The sequence below is a fragment of the Triturus cristatus genome, chromosome 2_2, assembly GCF_964204655.1.
Source record: "Triturus cristatus chromosome 2_2, aTriCri1.1, whole genome shotgun sequence".
Classification (NCBI taxonomy): Eukaryota; Metazoa; Chordata; class Amphibia; order Caudata; family Salamandridae; genus Triturus; species Triturus cristatus.
Window position 1 is genome coordinate 920,023,441 of NC_140582.1, and position 17,555 is coordinate 920,040,995.

The 17,555-nt window shown below is 42.0% G+C and overlaps 1 protein-coding gene across 1 annotated transcript in view; it reads left to right on the top strand.

Annotated features, from left to right (window-relative positions):
• Window positions 1-17,555, top strand: part of SEL1L3 (SEL1L family member 3) — a 714,608-nt gene that overhangs the window by 340,323 nt on the left and 356,730 nt on the right. Inside the window, exon 14 of the mRNA XM_085642308.1 lies at window positions 8,448-8,510. Within this exon, the coding sequence (XP_085498434.1) occupies window positions 8,448-8,510 (63 nt within the window). The remainder of the gene's footprint in view (window positions 1-8,447; window positions 8,511-17,555) is intronic.

Genomic DNA, 17,555 nt, shown 5'->3' on the forward strand with positions numbered 1-17,555 from the left:
ATGTGGCCAATCTTACACAGTATGCCATGAAGGCTCCTTGGTAGATACCTGCCTCCTCTCACTACCACACAGGAAATCCCTCTATAAACATTAAATAATACAAATACTGATTCTCCCCGACTGTGGTTTTCAGATGCTGCACTTTTACTATTTTTTGCTACTACAGCTAAGATCACATCAGCTGTGAATGTACAGTTTTCTACTGCTACCTCTAACAATGCAGTTGTTTATTATCAACCACCTTTGGAGGTGTCTATCAGCTCTGCTTTATCACGTGACGTTCCTGTTTTTGCACAGTCAGTCTCTGGTTAGTTTGCCGATGTTGATGATTTTTCTTCTGATTCTTCACATATTTCTCTGCATGGGGTACAAGCATTTCTTCTTTAGCTCAAACAAATGTATCGGATTGGATTTGTTACAGACTTCTTCTTCCTTCTGAATTGACATTACCTTTCAGAATGCTCTTATCCTGAACTGGAAGCTGAGGTACTGAAAACTCATTCTTCTTCACATAAACTGTGAAGAGACCTGTCCCTTGTGAACATTTCTGCATTTCCTGTCTCTGATAGAATTGTTTGGAATAAGGTCCCATTTGATTATTTTGGGCTTACAGAAACTTTACAGATTCCTTATGTGTTTAAAGTAGGGGTGGGCGGAATTTGCGAAATTCACTTTAGCAAATTATCGCGAAAATGTTAAAAATCTCCGCAAACAGGCGGATATATCGCGAAGATGCAGAAGTTTTTTTCCCGCCCGTTCGCTGTATTTTCTGCGTGGTCGCGGCTCGCCAACTTACCCATGCGGTTGCTCGCAGGCGCGGCCATCTTGTTTTCACTTGTCTTGCAGTGCATGATCGCGAGAAGAAAGACGTGATCGCGCGACGAATGACGTTACTGCGGGCGCGAACTGTTGCTAGGCAGCGCAAATGCCTACCAACAATCCAACATCTCGTGGAGAACGCGACCAGATCGGGAAAACTTGTCGGCGAACGCGGGGATTCAGGTAAGGCGATCGCGCGCACATGAGAATGCATTATTTTACAGCGCGAGCAAGCAAAAAAATTCCGGTAAAATGCGGATTGCAGAAATTTTGACATTTTCGCACTCTCCGCGGAACGTGAAAATGTCAAACTATCGCAATTTCCGCGAGCGGAACGGAATTTTAGCCCAGGCATCGTTTAAAGAGGCTATGAATAACATTATCACTCCTGGTTCCATTTCTGATGAATGGAATGTAGAACCTGTCAAAAGCATACTTTCTGGACTAGAATCTTATACAGTATTTGAAACTGAAGGTTTGTATTTACATTCTGCTAATTACGGTGAAATGTTTCGTTATCATCATTATGCCCACCTCTATTTACACATCACAAGTATTCCATAAACAGTTTTCAATTACACACAACGGGAACATTGCCCGACACTACCAGTGGGCAGTTCAAAAATGCATTTGAAAAAGTTAGCATATTTTTCAGTTCACAAACGTCTAGACTCATTATCTTATTACTATAAGCTTACCCGAAGATAAATATACTGACCCAAATACAATTAATTTAATCAAATATGTCTATTTCCCAGTTGGCCATGCAAGGCTATGAATATTATAATAAGCAAAACATTGATTTGAAATCAATTTGGAAAACAAAACACTGAAAAGTACAGGGCATTGACACTCTGTTACGCGCTTGTCTGATCCCTACACAAATATTCTTTCTGAACAAAACAGTGCAGCAAACTACCTGCCTAGGTTTGGCTAAAATGAAAGACATGAACAATTAGCAATCCTACTATTGCACTTTTTTGACAATTTGCAACACCGTACAAATTTTACTGAAGAACAGCTCAATATTATGAGTCAGAATGGTACATATAACTCTCCAATTTCAGGTTCAGAATGGGTTGTTAGTGTGGCCAGATAACACTAATGCCTGTAACACATGTTTTCTAAACTCCTCTATGGGTTTCAAGGCTAGCAGACCAGACACCCGGTACATGCAGTCACAATATTCAGGGGTGGTTACCATCTATAGTGTATTTGTATTTGTAGGGGAATTTATATAGCGCATGTATACCGGCAGGTCTCTTTGCGCTGTAGTGTAGGGAAATTGTGCTAGCAATGCTTACAGCATTCCACTTTATCTGTAGTTAGGGAACATCTATATATCCCTTCTGATGACATGGATTTACAAGATTTCTTGTTGGGTCCTAAGTCACCATGGTCTAAGAGGTTCACTTATGAAACTTGCAATGAACTGTGAAACATTTCCCAGCAGGGAGCTGCTGAACGCTTGAGACAGATTGACAGGGGAAATTTGGAAAAAGCACTGGTTGTTGTAGATAATGGCATGACTACATTGTCGACTCACATTTATTCTTTGAATAATATTGTAGAGAATGACGTCCCTCCTCCATCATGGGCAGAGTCAGCTAAGATCGAATATGTAACTGAGTTGGACATTTCAGGTTTTAAATTCAAAATCAAACCGTGAGCCATGGAAATATCTGAACGCAACAGAATTGTTTTAACATCCAAACAAAGACAAATGGCTATGAAAGATGCAGCCTATACAATGCTAAACATGAAAAATTTAGAGAAATTGCCTTATACAGTAGCCGAGACACCATCTTCTGTATGGATGATCCACAGGTTTATCTACTTTTCACTTTACATCTTGTCTGAAACACTTTCAAGTAGACAGATATAAAGCTTTAGGGCAGAGTATTGTTCATGAAATCTGGGTTTTGCCCTTCACTTATAGGTGTCTGAGTGGAGAAAACAAAGCCTTCTTTACCGGAAATTAATGTGAAACTTCATTCAGCCATTCATTAATTTGTAATGAGGTAACACTTCATGGTGAGTGCAATGCATCCCTGGCCTATTTGGAGTGCTATCTAAAGGGCATCCCAGTCTCTTTAATTCGGCCAGTATTCAGATTGCTTTCAAATGGAAGTTATTTGATCCTGAGCAACCAAGGTTGTTGTGAGATGAAACCGGGAGTGCTATGTGTGGTGACACTTTCCATGGTTGTGACCCGTTGTAATACCATATTATGTTCACCTACTTATTCGATTAGAAGAGTTACTTTATGAACTTTGTTTCCTATTTAACATTAACTTTGGTAGGTTATACTGACTGAAAGCTCTATTGTTTCAAAAGGACGATGCATTAACATCTGCTCAAGAAACTATGATCTTCAAGTTGCAAGTTCTTCTTCTAAAGTACAATCGCTATTGTGCACAAACTTGCTACTGCATTTTGGTGAAGTTGTACATCACATAATAGTGCTTCAAATACCGCGGGAGTGGTACGCTTTTTTCAAGCGAAGGGTCTGTCTTTGTTAGTTCATTCCAGGCTGTTTTGGGAGTGCTTCCATTGTTTTTACATTCTGTGGTTTCCTGCGTATTTGGAGGCATACGGCTTGTGTTATTACAGCTTATTGCCATTTTGCTCCTATTTTTGTTGCTCCACAACGGGTGTTCCACCTAGAGGCCAAATGGTGATTGACTTACCACACGTCCTGCTGTGTTTTGAACATATGATAATGTACTTTGGAGTGTCTTTACTTCAGGAACTAAATGACAACTGGTTGTTGTCCTATAGACCGGGGGGGGGGTTACACTGCATGCAGCCTGTTTTCTGCTGTCTGTGGTGCCCTTTTGAGTGTGCACTAGACCTATGTCTTGCAAGGCAGTTGGTTCGACCTACGGGTATAGAACTGCTGGTGCGTCCGTTGAGTGCTCATTTTCAGTGCTGTCCTATGAGACTACCATTGCTACAGGATGCCTGTTATGAGCTATTTTCTCCAGCCAGCATGGATGCTTCGACTCATGAAATCCTGGGATCTGGCTCTACTACTGTGGTTGCGCTACCGGCTGAACACCATCAGCATCTGCTGATTGTGCAGGATATGACCATGTTTGTCCATTGGAATTTGCTCTTCAGGTCACTGTGGATTCAGCATCTGCAGATGTGGGTTCCTTCCTGGATCCTACTGACTCTCTGAACATGGGAAACAATTTGGGAGCCTCCTAGATTTTAATTTGGCCCTTCTTTTTATACAAATGTGTTGTTATTTATTGCTTGCTTTTAAATTGGCGTGTACATTTTCAGGTCGAGCTTTCGAGACCTCTTGTATATACTTTTAGTATATACTTTTGTATATACTTATATGTACTTTGTGGGCTCTGGATATCAGCCCTGGAACTTGTCTGCTTCTGCTTAGGGACTTCCTTTTGTGTTTAACTGCCTCTAATCAACTGTCTTAATAGAAAATGACCGGCAGAGGTTAGGAAAATACCAGAATCATTTAGCATTCTCTAGATTCCAGTCCATAGCAATTGTCTTCCACGAGCACCCGTTGACAATAATATTTTTTTCCAATCTTGTATTTTCAGTGATATCACCACCGAAGGATCAGCTTTTATATTAAAAACAGAGCTTTGAACTATACCATTTCCCACTGAAAGGCAATATTTCTCTCCATGTGTTCCCATCCCTGGTGTGTCACGCAGTTTGGAACTTACTTTCCCTCCATGTTCAAGAACAGTAGATTTGTCATCACCCAGGCTAATGTGCTGCATAGCTAAATACATAGAAGGTCCCAATGGCGAGACCGAATGCATTGCAAATGCTTCTTTTTAATGGCTTGCGTCTGCCTTTATTAAAGTATATTTTATAACATTTTTGGCTAGTTTTAGGCTAGTTTTATGTTTTTAGCGGAGTCTCCCACCGGTCAAGGAGAGGGTGTTGCAAAGCACAATAGGGCCTGCTCCATTTTAGCTTCACGTTTTTAGCTTGTCATCGTTTTCTAATAGCGACTTTTTTCATGTTTTACACTTACACAATAATGTACTGAGAAACTACTATACATCAGTCTATGTCTTAGTAAACATTATTATCATGTTGTTTTGTACACTCTGTCCAAGCCTAGGCACATTGAATGCGATGCTCTTGGATATAGTTGTCCAGTTAGAGACAGCTATAAGGCACCAGACAGACCATCAGCTCTGCACCTTCCACACAGTGCGATTGGAACAGTGCTTTTATTATGTAAGCTGCCTCTGCATTACATTCGGCAGAGGAGCATATCTGCTGGGATCGTCCAGGAACGCAACACACTGTGGCTAAGATGTAATCCTGCTGACTCTAAGCAAAGGACAATAGCTAGGCCTGGGCGAAGCACTACGCTACGCTCGCGTAGTTTGCGAAGTTCGCGCTACTTCGCGCTACGCGAACTGCACGTAGCACAGTGCGAACACGCGTAGCGTAGTGTTGCGTAGTGTTGCGGTCATTTTTTGCTTGCTCGCGGTCCTCAACGTCAAGTTGGCGACCGCGAGCAAGCAAAATGACATCCTGGCGAGACTTTTTCCTTGTTCGCGATCGCGAGCATGGAAAATAAACCTCCCGGCGAGATTCCCAACGCGAGAAGGTCAGGTTTCTCATTGCGAGGGGTCGCGTATGCTCGCGACCGCTCGCGATGAGAAACTACCAGTTCGCGTTGAGAAAGCTGCAGCTCGAGGAAAAATCTACTCGAGCAGCAGAAAACTACAGCTCGCACTGTGCAAGATGCCATTTTCAATGATTGCACAGTGCCGGTTGCTTGTCCGCACTGTGCAATCATTGAAAACAACATCTTGCACAGTGCGAACATGTTACTTCGCAGTTCGCGAAGTGCTACGCGTAGCTCGCGTAGTGCGAACTTCACTTTGCGTAGCTTCGCGAAGTGCTACTTCGCGAACTACGCCCACCCTTAACAATAGCTTGTTCCACACAGGCCGGCTTCTGGACACATCTCACTCAGATATGGGGGTTAGGTTGTCCCAATGGATCTGGCAGAGGGTACTCCCACTATGCTTTTGATAGGGTAGGTAGTATTAGATAGAACTGTTTAGCTTTTTCGCCATTGTAATGTTGGTTACAATGCTTTGTTTCTACTGCCTAATAATTGCAGCACACTCTTCCTTTTCAAGAATATGATTGTTTCAGTGATTGTTTGAGAAGCCATATTCGTATGTTTCTTGTATTTACCTTGGGCATGCTTAAGTGACAACAAAAGTGTAGATTTGTTTCCATGATTTCCTTGGGGAACAAAGAGTGGTCATGTTCGAAGTTGCTGATACCATCTGGTACCCTGGTAATTGTAAGGGTTCAGATGGGCACTGTGAGCTAGCTAGGCATTAGGCCAACATTTCCTGACGATATGTGGGAACCAAGTTCCCATATTCTGATCTTTTGCTATCCATATACAAAGTCCTACTTATTTCTTAGGAACCGTGTAAAAATAAAACAGTACCCACCACAGTCACCTACCTGCAGCAAAGCATTCCTAGATAGTAGGTTACTCCAAGTGGTTTTTGGACCTAGATTTGATAATAGGGCCACATTTAGGAGGCATTTGATGGAACTGTGACACTATCATTAACATCAATAGGCCTGAAATAGAGAAATCAAAAGTCCAAAACTCTAGGAATTGCCTTACAACAGGGCTAATATCTCTGCAGCATTATCACTTCTCTTGCACCTAAACAGCAATTTATAAATCATGACTGTCATGGGGTCTGACTGGCACTTCAACTGAGGATGATGGACCCCCAAGCAGCATGTCCTTAAGTAAACTTCATGCAGACTGTGATAGAAGCCTTTACAGCCAGTGCTGAAGCTTTGAATGCATCCATTATTATCTCCGAAGGTATTGGTCTTTACATTGCTGTCCCGTACTTTGAAACACTCCTTGGTCAGCTGAAAATATAATATATTGTTCTCCACAAGGGAAGATGAGATATAAGCTGCATATGATTCTACCCTTCCAGGAAAAGTAGTAACTGCAAATGTCCATTTCATTGCTACTTTACACTAAGTTTCACTGCAGCTATAGGACTGCGTGTTCTGAATTAAATGAAACCATATCCTCTAGGTCAACATAAAATCTCCATATGCCACCTCTGAGAGTCCCACAGCCTAGAAAGCCAGAAACAACATGCGGTTCTAGAAGTAGGGAAAAGGGAAAAGGAATATCATTAACTTTTGTAGAGGAAAAAGTGTTCAAAATTCAGCTACTCTCATAAACAATACATTAGATACCTATGAACTGTACTCTGTTGCAAATTATGGCTCCCGCCCCCTCCTTACACCCTTATTGATCAGATGATGAGGAGCAGAAAGGGGGTGAAGCTGCTGGAGGTGCCTTTTGCTTCTGATATTTTCTCCCTTAATACATGGCAGCAATAACACTAAAATACAGTGGTAAAGGAACATAGATTATGAACCTTTCTTTTTGTGCCATCTCTTTTATTCTGTTGTCAGTGCAATTCTAGGCAGCGACATAGTGCTTCACCAGCAAGGATATGCCAAATTGGTGCTAGAGGCATCTCCTTGCCATAGTCTGGAACAGCAAAATGTTGTTTTGCCTTGGGCTCAACATATATTTATATTTGCCATTGTATGTTCCCAGAGAGTCGCACTTTAACTGAAAGATGCATCTGATGTGGCTGATGTCATCTTTCTGCATGTGCACATAGATGGTGTCATTTTAGTGTCACATATAGCCTGTCCCTGCCATAGAAGGGCCAGGCAATGCCTTTCAAATATAATTCAGTATCGGGTGGGGGAAATGAAAGAGGCCAAGGCTTCACAAAGCTATTAATTCTCTGTATTTCTCTCTGACTTTAACAGATTCCAGTGATCCACATGGCACATGATGTCTCCATAGGCAAACCTCAATTTTTTGTTCTTCTCTTAAAATCATGTGAATGGACCAAAAAACATGCCTCCACTTTCTATTTTGAAAATAAAAAACAGTATGAAACATTTGAGAGCACAACGCCTGTGTAAAAGGATGGATCCCCGTCTAGGGAATCGTGAATTTGATCAATATTGAATATGAAAAAACTAAGGTGACTAGTACATGGTTAACCTTTGGCTAAGCAAGACCTAAAATAAAAGAAACGGACGTGGAGATAAGGATGTAAATATATCAACTTCTAAAACTGTTCGATGAGCTTAAGGCATTCTCAGTGGATTCACAGTGGAGGGAATCCCTTTGGAGTCTATCAAGAGATGCGCACAAATTGATCATTATGGGAGTGGTTCAAATAGTGACAAATATCATGTACATTTAAAATAAGTCTTACCAACATTTCAATGATATGTGATCTTAGTTTTACACAGCTTCAACTAATTACTAAGCATGTGATACCATTTTGCACACAATACATTTGGGCCCAGATTACAGTGTAAGTAACCAGTAATAGTGCTGAGAGTTGTTACATGTCTTCCCAGGAAATTGTAGCTGGTAAGAAAATATTGCTGTTTCAAATTCATTTGTGTTTCCCTAACTAGAAATCCACTGCATGTGTATGTGTAACCTAATCATTGTCTGCTTGTAAATCCATAGTGCATTTTTATTTGGTTAATCGTATTATATCAGCCTCTATTTTTCATTATTGTAGGGTCACGGAGTACCAAAGAACCCAAAACTGGCTCTTAAACTCATGCGGAAAGCAGCTGCTCGGGTAAAGTGAGAACTTTTGTTAAGTGAGATTGTCTGTCTACTTTGCAAGTAGAAAGGTTTTGAGTCTTGCTGATCGTATTAACAGCAGTTTTAGCAAAGAGATTAAAATATATGCAAGTCTTTTCAAATGGCCATATTAATAGAAATCTGTACTATGATTGGTTGTCATTATTAAGAGAAACTAACACGTTTTTGTTAGTACTGCACAATGTTCTTATTAAAAAGTAATTTTCATCACTGGTTGACAGTATTCATATTACAAAACGGTTTCCAGCCAACAAAGGATTTCTGTAAAAAAAAAGTAAATGCATTGATATTTATGATTTAACTAATTGCGGCTCATCTCTATTTTAACTACCTGGCTCAGCGTATTTGTTCTTCGCTTGGCAGGCAAATAGGCATGGTCCCAATCAGTAATCCTTATTGATTTTATTATCTCAATATTTTATCATGAATTAGCTTGTGAGACCTTATTTTTGTTTTATTGTATACTGTATGGGCTTTTAGCTGAGAAAGTAAACAATTACCGGATTTCCCCATCAAAATCGTTTCAGATTCAGATTTAGCTTCATAAATGGCAGCAGTGTGTATTAGCTTCAGATATGGCAGAAGTGTGAATTTGAGATGTTTGTTGGTAAGAAAAAGAGTCATCATAATAGCTTTTTTATTATTATTATTGCTGTTGGGCAGTTCAGCAACGGAAGGTGATGTTAAATAACTAGTAAAACAAAAAACTAAAGAGACAAAAAATGAGAAAATAATAACAATTATTAACAACTTCTCAATTCGTATATCATTAGTTACTATGGATCACCTTCTAAGCACTGAAATAAAATAAGAAGGGGTAAAAGCAAATTATTCAGTATCGAAGCAATTGTGACAATTTTTCAGGATGGCATGATCTATTTCATAAACATGGCACATCAGTGCCTATCAACTACTTATTGATGGTGGGCAGAATTAACCCATGTTCGAGCTATTCATAATCATGCTATGACAATGGCAATGCGAACAGGCTGGACACTTGTGTTGGGCATAGTCATTGTGGTATTAAACATAATATTTCAGACTGAAAGCACAATATCAGTATTGAGTCTATCAGAGAAGAGTCTTACAATGTCTGTCCAATATTCAAGCAAATAAGGGCAGCTAACAAAGAAATGTATAATATCTGCTTCCCCGAGAACGCATCTTGGAGAATTAAAATTTCAGCAAATTTTTCATGAGGAATTATTTTCTGGCATATAGTATGTCATACAGAGAGTTTTCAACTGTTGCACTTTAACTCTAGCCAAGACAAGTTTTGAAACTGGGCTAGTGAGAGCATCCTTTCGATAGCTGGTCGCGACTGTTGTTTCTTGATTTGGGACCTCTTGAATCTGAAAAAAGGTGATCTCTTTCTGAAGCTACGTTGTCTATTGAGAATTACTCCCAAGTGAGCAGAAGCCCTGTAAAAGAGATAATTTTGGGTGAAGGAAAAGCAAATGGTACAGAAAGCTCCTAAAAGGGGTTACAGAAGGGCTGGACTCACAACAGGGGACTAAATCTATGCAAAAAAGGAGGAACAAGGGAACACTTGTTAATAAAGTAGCTCTATACTAACTAGCAGCGGGCAGAGGCTGCCAGAAATATTGTTAAGGCCTCCCTTATATATTGAATTACATCCTGGAAGGAATGGAGCTGTTCCAGAAGGAAATATCTACCATCTAAGTTTAGGCTAGCTTGAACTGCGTATCAGGGGACCATCTTGGACTGGGACATCTATAGTTATCCAAGTTGGCCCCCGCAGCCTAGGAAGCCAAGAAAGAGGGAAGCAGAAGACAGGTTATGGAGCACACAGCGCCCCCTCCCCCCCCAGAGATTCCCTGACCTGGGATCTTTGTCCCACACTGCCCATGGGTAAACCACTGCAGGTAGGAAGGTGAACACCCTGCATGCTGTGCGGCCGGGAGAAAGCTGCATACCAGAAGTGGAGCTTCCAACAGTATACCTCCCACCCCTTGAATTCATAGGTTTTGTGGGATGGTGCCAAAAAAGTGTACAGATTAGAAAAGGTATATGGACAGCCTCAGCAGATTCCCATAACCGATCAGAGACACGATGCCCTTTCCACCTGGCAAGGTATTGTAGGTTGCCTCAAAAACAATGAGAATGAACAATATCAGACACTTCAAATTCTGATTGATCATCAATAAAGCAGTGCAAGAGAGGGGCTCAAGAACAACTGCTATAAATGAAAGGTGTTAGTTGAGACACTTGTAATGTAGGGTGAATTTCCAAGGCTTTAGGAATTTCAGCCTAACATTGACAAATTAATCTTCTAAATAATGAAAAAAGCTACCCAAATATCATAGACTAAATTTGGACCTACCGTACTTAACAGGTAGAAACTAAGAGGACAAACACACTTTATCCCCAATCTGGCTTGTTTCTTTTTTTTTTCTGAATGATTCTTCATCTTCATCTGTAATATTTGTAATTTTTTAGCTACTTGCTTTCTGGACTTTATGTAAAGGCATACCAAATAAGAGATGGTTTGGCACATTGGGGCACTAACAACTTAAGGGTACATCCTAGGATGAAACCCCTGTAAATAGAAAAAGGGATATACTTTGGTGACAGTATGGGCACTGTTACTAAAGACAAACTCCGCAAAGGGGAGTAAAACTACCCAGTTATCACTTGTGGCACCACAAATCATCTGGAATATTGTTCAAGGGGTTCATTGGTCCTCTCTGTGAGTCAATTAGTTCTTGGATGAAACCCTGAGCACAAGGCTCTAGGGCTGTACAAAACGTTTAAAAAAAATGTGAGACAAACTGAGATCACCTATAAGAAATATTTTTCTCTGGACAGCTATGAATTCTGTAGATATTTTGGCTGTGCCAAAAGACCTTTTCTTTAGCTCTGGGTAATTTGTTTAAAGCAGAAAAATTAGCCATCTTTGAATATGAATTTACAGTTATCATAATAGTCATCTTTACTTCGGAGGGAGGTAGCCCCACCAAGTATCCATACCAATGATATGACATGGTCCCAGAGCAATCCTCAAAAGTTTAAGTAACCCTAAAGGGGAGTTCCATTGAAGAACAACCCTTTCTTATCTGTAAAGAAAGTTTTATAACTTGTCATTGGTCGAGCCTCCATTGGGTTATACAGACATTCTACAAGAAGGAATACAAAATAAATAGGGTTTTAAATTGATAGCAAACAGCAATTGGGACATTGGGCAGCCCTGCTGTTTCTCTCTATTGATTTGGAAAGATTCAGAAGCCTGCCCAGATTACACTATTTTTGCTACAGGTTGTTCGTGGAGGTTGTTCATGCAGTGCCATGACTCAGTTAAGGAATCTAAAAAAAAATCAATCCTTTTCGTAACTATCCAGAGAAAGGGTCATAATACTATCAAAAGCTTTTTTGGCATCCAAGAAAGTCATACAGGCATGTAAAGTATTGGCTGTATCAAATATAGAAGTAGCCATGTTTGTGTGAATGGTAGTGTCTTACATAGGAATTAACCCATGTTGTTTTTCCAATCATAGAAACTAAGAAAGTGGCCAGAATGTTTGAATAAATGTTAGCATCTGAGTTAATTAACAATATAGGCCAGTGTGATCCTCTTTCATGAGCGTGTTGCCCTTTTTGAGGAAAACTGCTATGCTGATAGAGTTGAATGAGATTGGAATGGACGCTCCAATTTCAATGGCCATCATTACCTGTAAGAGAATGGGAGAAGGTCTTGTCATTGAGATAAATCGCTGCTTGTGTTCCCTAATCTGAACTATTAAAATGGCACATACCGACTGAATCTAAGTATGTGTGTATAGTTTCTTGTATGCAAAGGTTTTGAGCATTGTATAGGGCCTGACAAAAAATCTTGCATTCTTTAAGTATCCTTTTGGGTTTGAAATTCTCATTCTTCTCATCATCCTTAATACTAGATTTCTGTTGTTTTGTTCATTGATTTTACATGCCATAGCTTTAACGATTGATTCTCTATAATCATAATCTCGCAGTCTGCTGGTCTTATGAGCCACAGCCACTTATTCACAAAGTTATCGACCTATTTACTCCTATATTTACTCCTATATTTAGCCTTAATTCGACCAGCTACAAATTTGATTGTGATCCCTCTGATACAGGCTTTAAGGGGATCCCAACCTATAGAGATTGGAGTTGTTACCACATTTGTTGTCATAAACTCTTGTATGCAAGATCCCATAATCCTCTTGTGCTCAGGACCTAAAAGTAGAGAACGTTTGAACGTCCCTTTGTGCCTACGAAGCGTATGGAGGGGATTAAGGTCTGGTGTTATTTTGGGTCAGACTTCTATTACCATATGGCAAGCAGTCTTCTGTGACACTAAGATCATATTGATTCTGAAATAATGCTCTTGAACAACAGCCAAGTAGTAGATATAGCCCGGTAATTTTTATGCAATATTCTCTATTTGTCTAATAAAACATGTACCCTCATCTGATCATGCATAGCATAGCGAGCTTTAGATATCCTTGGAGTCACAACTTATATGTGGAATAAGTTTTGAGTTTTGTAAACTATAACACAATTAAAATCACTGGTGAGCATTATCGCTCCAGATCAATAGGTTAAATCTGAAGCAAGCAAGCATGTTAAACAATTCCGGACCATCTGATTTAGGAAAATTAAAGACTTCAATTATAGTTCCAGAGTGAATTAATATTTAGGGCCAATCTAGCCCAACATGGTTCGCCGTCTACACGCCTTCATCACGTATGGACTAGTTTCGCCAAAAGAATAAATTCACTCTGGAGCTTTAATTGAAGTCTTTTATTTTCCTATCTGGAAGGAGGGTGTGTCGTGCAGTCTCTGCAATGTGGGATTTGGTGAATTAATCAAGGGTTTCCTCAGACCCTGACACGCACCTGGCTGTTGGTCGCTGCCATTTTTGAGGATGATGTTGTGATATAACTATAGGAATTCAAGCCCATTCCGGTTTCCCCTTATCAGGTAATGGAGAATTACCTCCTCTCTCCCCATGTGCCAGATACCTCCTCGTGGAAATGTGTAGCACCGGGGGGGCAAAGCGTTGCAGACAGTGCTCCAATCCAACGTTGCAGGTGTCCCACGTAGCACCATAACGAGAGGGCGTCTCGCTGGCCAGTACCTGCTGACTGGCAACACACAACAACCAGGCTCTCTTCAGGTAAGAACAAAGTGCGAGACAGATCCGGGGAAAACTTGAACAGGCTTTATTGATTTTTCGCGCTCAGTGTGCAGAGTCCAAAGAAGCTCTCTGCAGGCGCATTTCTGCTTTAAAATAGCTTCATCAGTGCCCATTTCTCTGGGTATTCTCTTTCCTGGGGGTCACTTCAATTATAGGTGTCCACTGTGACAACTTCCTGTCAGAAGGTTTCTTGCCCCTCCTCCGCTGTAAGGAAGGCTAGCCAACTCGCATTCTCCTCCCAGGCAACTGCATTCTGGGTGATGAAGTTCTCTGTGAGAGCCCATACAGTTACGGGGCCTCTCATACACCATGTGATGTCCCAATCATGTTGGCAGCTAACTTCTCACTTTCCGCAGTTGTCGGCAGGAATTCAAGCCCATTCCGCTCTCCCCTTATCAGGCAATGGAATATTGCCTCCTCTCTCCCCATGTACCAGATACCCCCTCGTGGAAATGTGCAGCACCGGGGGGGTGAAAACAGTGCTCCAATCCAACGTTGCAGGTGTCCCACGTAGCACCAGAATGAGAGGGCGTCTCGCTGGCCAGTACCTGCTGACTGGCAACACACAACAACCATGCTCTTTTCAGGTAAGAACAGACTGCGAGACAGCTCCGGGGAAAACTTGAACAGGCTTTATTGATTTTTCACGCTCAGTCTGCAGAGTCCAGAGAAACGCTTGGCAGACGCGTTTCTGCTTTAAAATAGCTTCATCAGTGCCCGTTTCTCTGGCTATTCTCGTTCCTGGCAGACACTTCAATTATAGGAGTCCACTGTGACCATTTCCTGTCAGATGGTTTCTTGCCCCTCCTCTGCCGTAAGGACTGCTAGCCACCTCGCTTTCTTCTCCCAAGCAACTGCATTCTGGGTGATGAAGTCCTCTGTGAGAGCCAATACAGTTACAGGGCCTCTCATACACCATGTGATGTCCCAATCATTTTGGCAGCTAACTTCCCACTTTCCGCAGTTGTCTGCAGGAATTAAAGACCATTCCGGTCACCCCATATCAGGCAATGGAGTATTGCCTCCTCTCACCCCATATGCTAGATACCTCCTCATGGAAATGTGTAGCACGGGGGGGGCGACGCATTGCAGCTAGTGCTCCAATCTAACGTTGCAGGTATCCTCGTAGCACCATAATGAGAGGGCGTCTCGCTGGCCAGTACCTGCTGACTGGCAACACACAACAACCAGGCTCTCTTCAGGTAAGAACAGAGTGCGAGACAGCTCCGGGGAAAATTTGAACAGGCTTTATTTATTTTTTCGTGCTCAGTGTGCCGAGTCCAAAGAAACGCTCGGCAGACGCGTTTCTGCTTTAAAATAGCTTCATCAGTGCCCGTTTCTCTGCCTATTCTCTATCCTGGGGGTCACTTCAATTATAGGTGTCCACTGTGACCACTTCCTGTCAGATGGTTTCTTGCCCCTCCTCTGCCGTAAGGACTGCTAGCCACCTCGCATTTCCCTCCCAAGCAACTGCATTCTGGGTGATGAAGTCCTCTGTGAAAGCCCAAACAGTTACGGGGCCTCTCTTACACCATGTGATGTCCCAATCATGTTGGCAGCTAACTGTAGGTTTAAAGTGTACAAATCACCAATCCAAAAGTCTGGAGTCTCCTAGATGTCTAGACTAGAATTCCAACAATGTACCTGGCCAAATCCATAAATCCCTGGGGACTCTTGGTGCAGTTTGCTGACCTCTCCTTTCCTCATTCAGTGAGAATAGTCTGCCAGTAGCCTGAGGTCAAATCAAATGTACTTAGATACTTAGCAGCTCCTAACCTATCAATGAGTTGATCAGCATCAACCCCTAACCTATCAATTAGTTTATCAGGGTAAAGGTTGAGCATCAGTATTAGTGACTGCATTCAGTCCTCCATAGTCCACACGTAACCTTAACTCCTTCTGTCCCCTCTGGAGATTATATTTGGGCACTATCACTACTGGGCTGGCCCATGGACTGTCAGAGGGTCAATTACCCACAACTCTAGCATTTTAGCCACCTCTACCATGATACTGGCTCTGACCTGGTCAGGCAACCTCTACTTTTGACAGGTGGGCTGCCACCAGTGTCAGTGTGGTGCACACTCCAATCTGTGATACCTGGGGTCAAATAGAACAGACCAGCAAGCTGCCCAGCACCTGCTTGCAGTCTCTGTGCTGCTGGGCTGTCAATCTGGGAGAGAGTACAACTCCCACCACTAACCCATCTTGCACATTTCTGGAGAGGAGGCCGGGCACTGGCTCAGTTTCCTCCTCTTTTCCCTCATCTGTGACCAGTAACATGGTCATGTCTGTTCTGTCATGGGAGGGTTTCAATTTATTGATATGCAGGACCCTATGAGGGTTAAGGTCGACCAGGTAGTTGACCTCACCCTTTTTCTCAAAGATTAGATAAGGCCGCTTGTCATGGAGAGCCCTAGGAGCCACAGGCTCCAACACCAACAGTCCTGGAGTATTCTCAAGCATTGCAGTTTTTTTTATCATACCAGTGCTTCATGAGATCCTGACTGGCCTCCAGTTTCCTGCCTGCCTTGTACATTTACTCTGCCATGCGAGATCTCAGGCCAAGCACATAGTCAAGAACATTGTCCTTTGCTTCTTTAAAGACTCTCTCAGCAGGCACAATGGCCCCCTCACAGAGTGTCTAAATCAGCAGCTCAAAGGGACTGAAACCAACCACTTTCTGTATGTTCTCCCTGTAGGCAAACAGTAGGCATGGGAGGAGAACATCTCATATCCTCCTGAACTTATCAGACAATGCATTAATCTGCACTTCAGGGTCTTATTGAATCTTTCCACCAGACCATTAGTCTTGGAGGGATATGGGGTGGTGAACTTGTAAGCTGCACATTCATCCCACATTGCTTTCCGATAGCTGGAAATGAAGTCTTTTCCCCTATCTGAAACAACCTCTTTTGGGAAAACCAATCTGGTGAACAAACCAAGTAAGGCCCTATCCACTGTAGGAGCAGTGACTTTTATGAGGGGTGTAGTACTAGATTGTGCAGCAGACGCAGTCATTCAGAGTGCAGGCCTTTGGGTGTATATCCAGATTCCAGCAGGGCAACCCTTCTTTTCCTTGTAGTTTCAGGCAGTAGACCTGAGAGACTATGCAGATATTTATTCAGTATTCTGTGGCGACAAGCAGGGGGCACCTCTATCCATGATGAGTGCCAGCCAAAAGCATGGCAACTTCCTCCAAAGTGTGGCATTTTCTTGTCCGACAAAGTACTGCACTCCCATAATCCAACATGGGTGATTTCTCTCCAGCGGAGTAAGAGCTAGGTAAACCAACCCACAGTGTAGCTCATTTCCATTAGCACTCCTCCCCCTGGCCTATGTATACTCCTTTCCTAAAACCTGCCATCTGGCTGGGGCACAGGATGTAGAGGTAGGTACGCCTGGCATTCCTTACTGATCTGCACTCTCTTTGAGCTCAGTTTGATTTACCCAACCTCCTCTGCAGGACCCATCCTCCCCAGCTGCAGAGCTCGCTCCATCAGATATCCTCTGCTCAGGCCATGCCACTTATCACCTATTCAAAGCCGCATGCCTAACCCTTTTAAAGTTAGCCAATCAGCAGAGACCACGAGAAGGCTGGATTTTGGCTTACAGAAGAGAAAGTTCCATATCTTCTCTTCTCTACTAGTTATGATACATTCAACAGTGGCAAGTTGTTTAAATTTATCAGCACCAATCTTTTAAGTCCTTTAATGATATTTACTCAGTTCATAGAGAAAGGTATATTTACATAAAATATTGCAATGTTAGCCTTTGGAGCTCAGTATCTACCATGGGGAAACAATTAAATGGGCAGTTTTTCCTCACCAGTAAATATAAAAC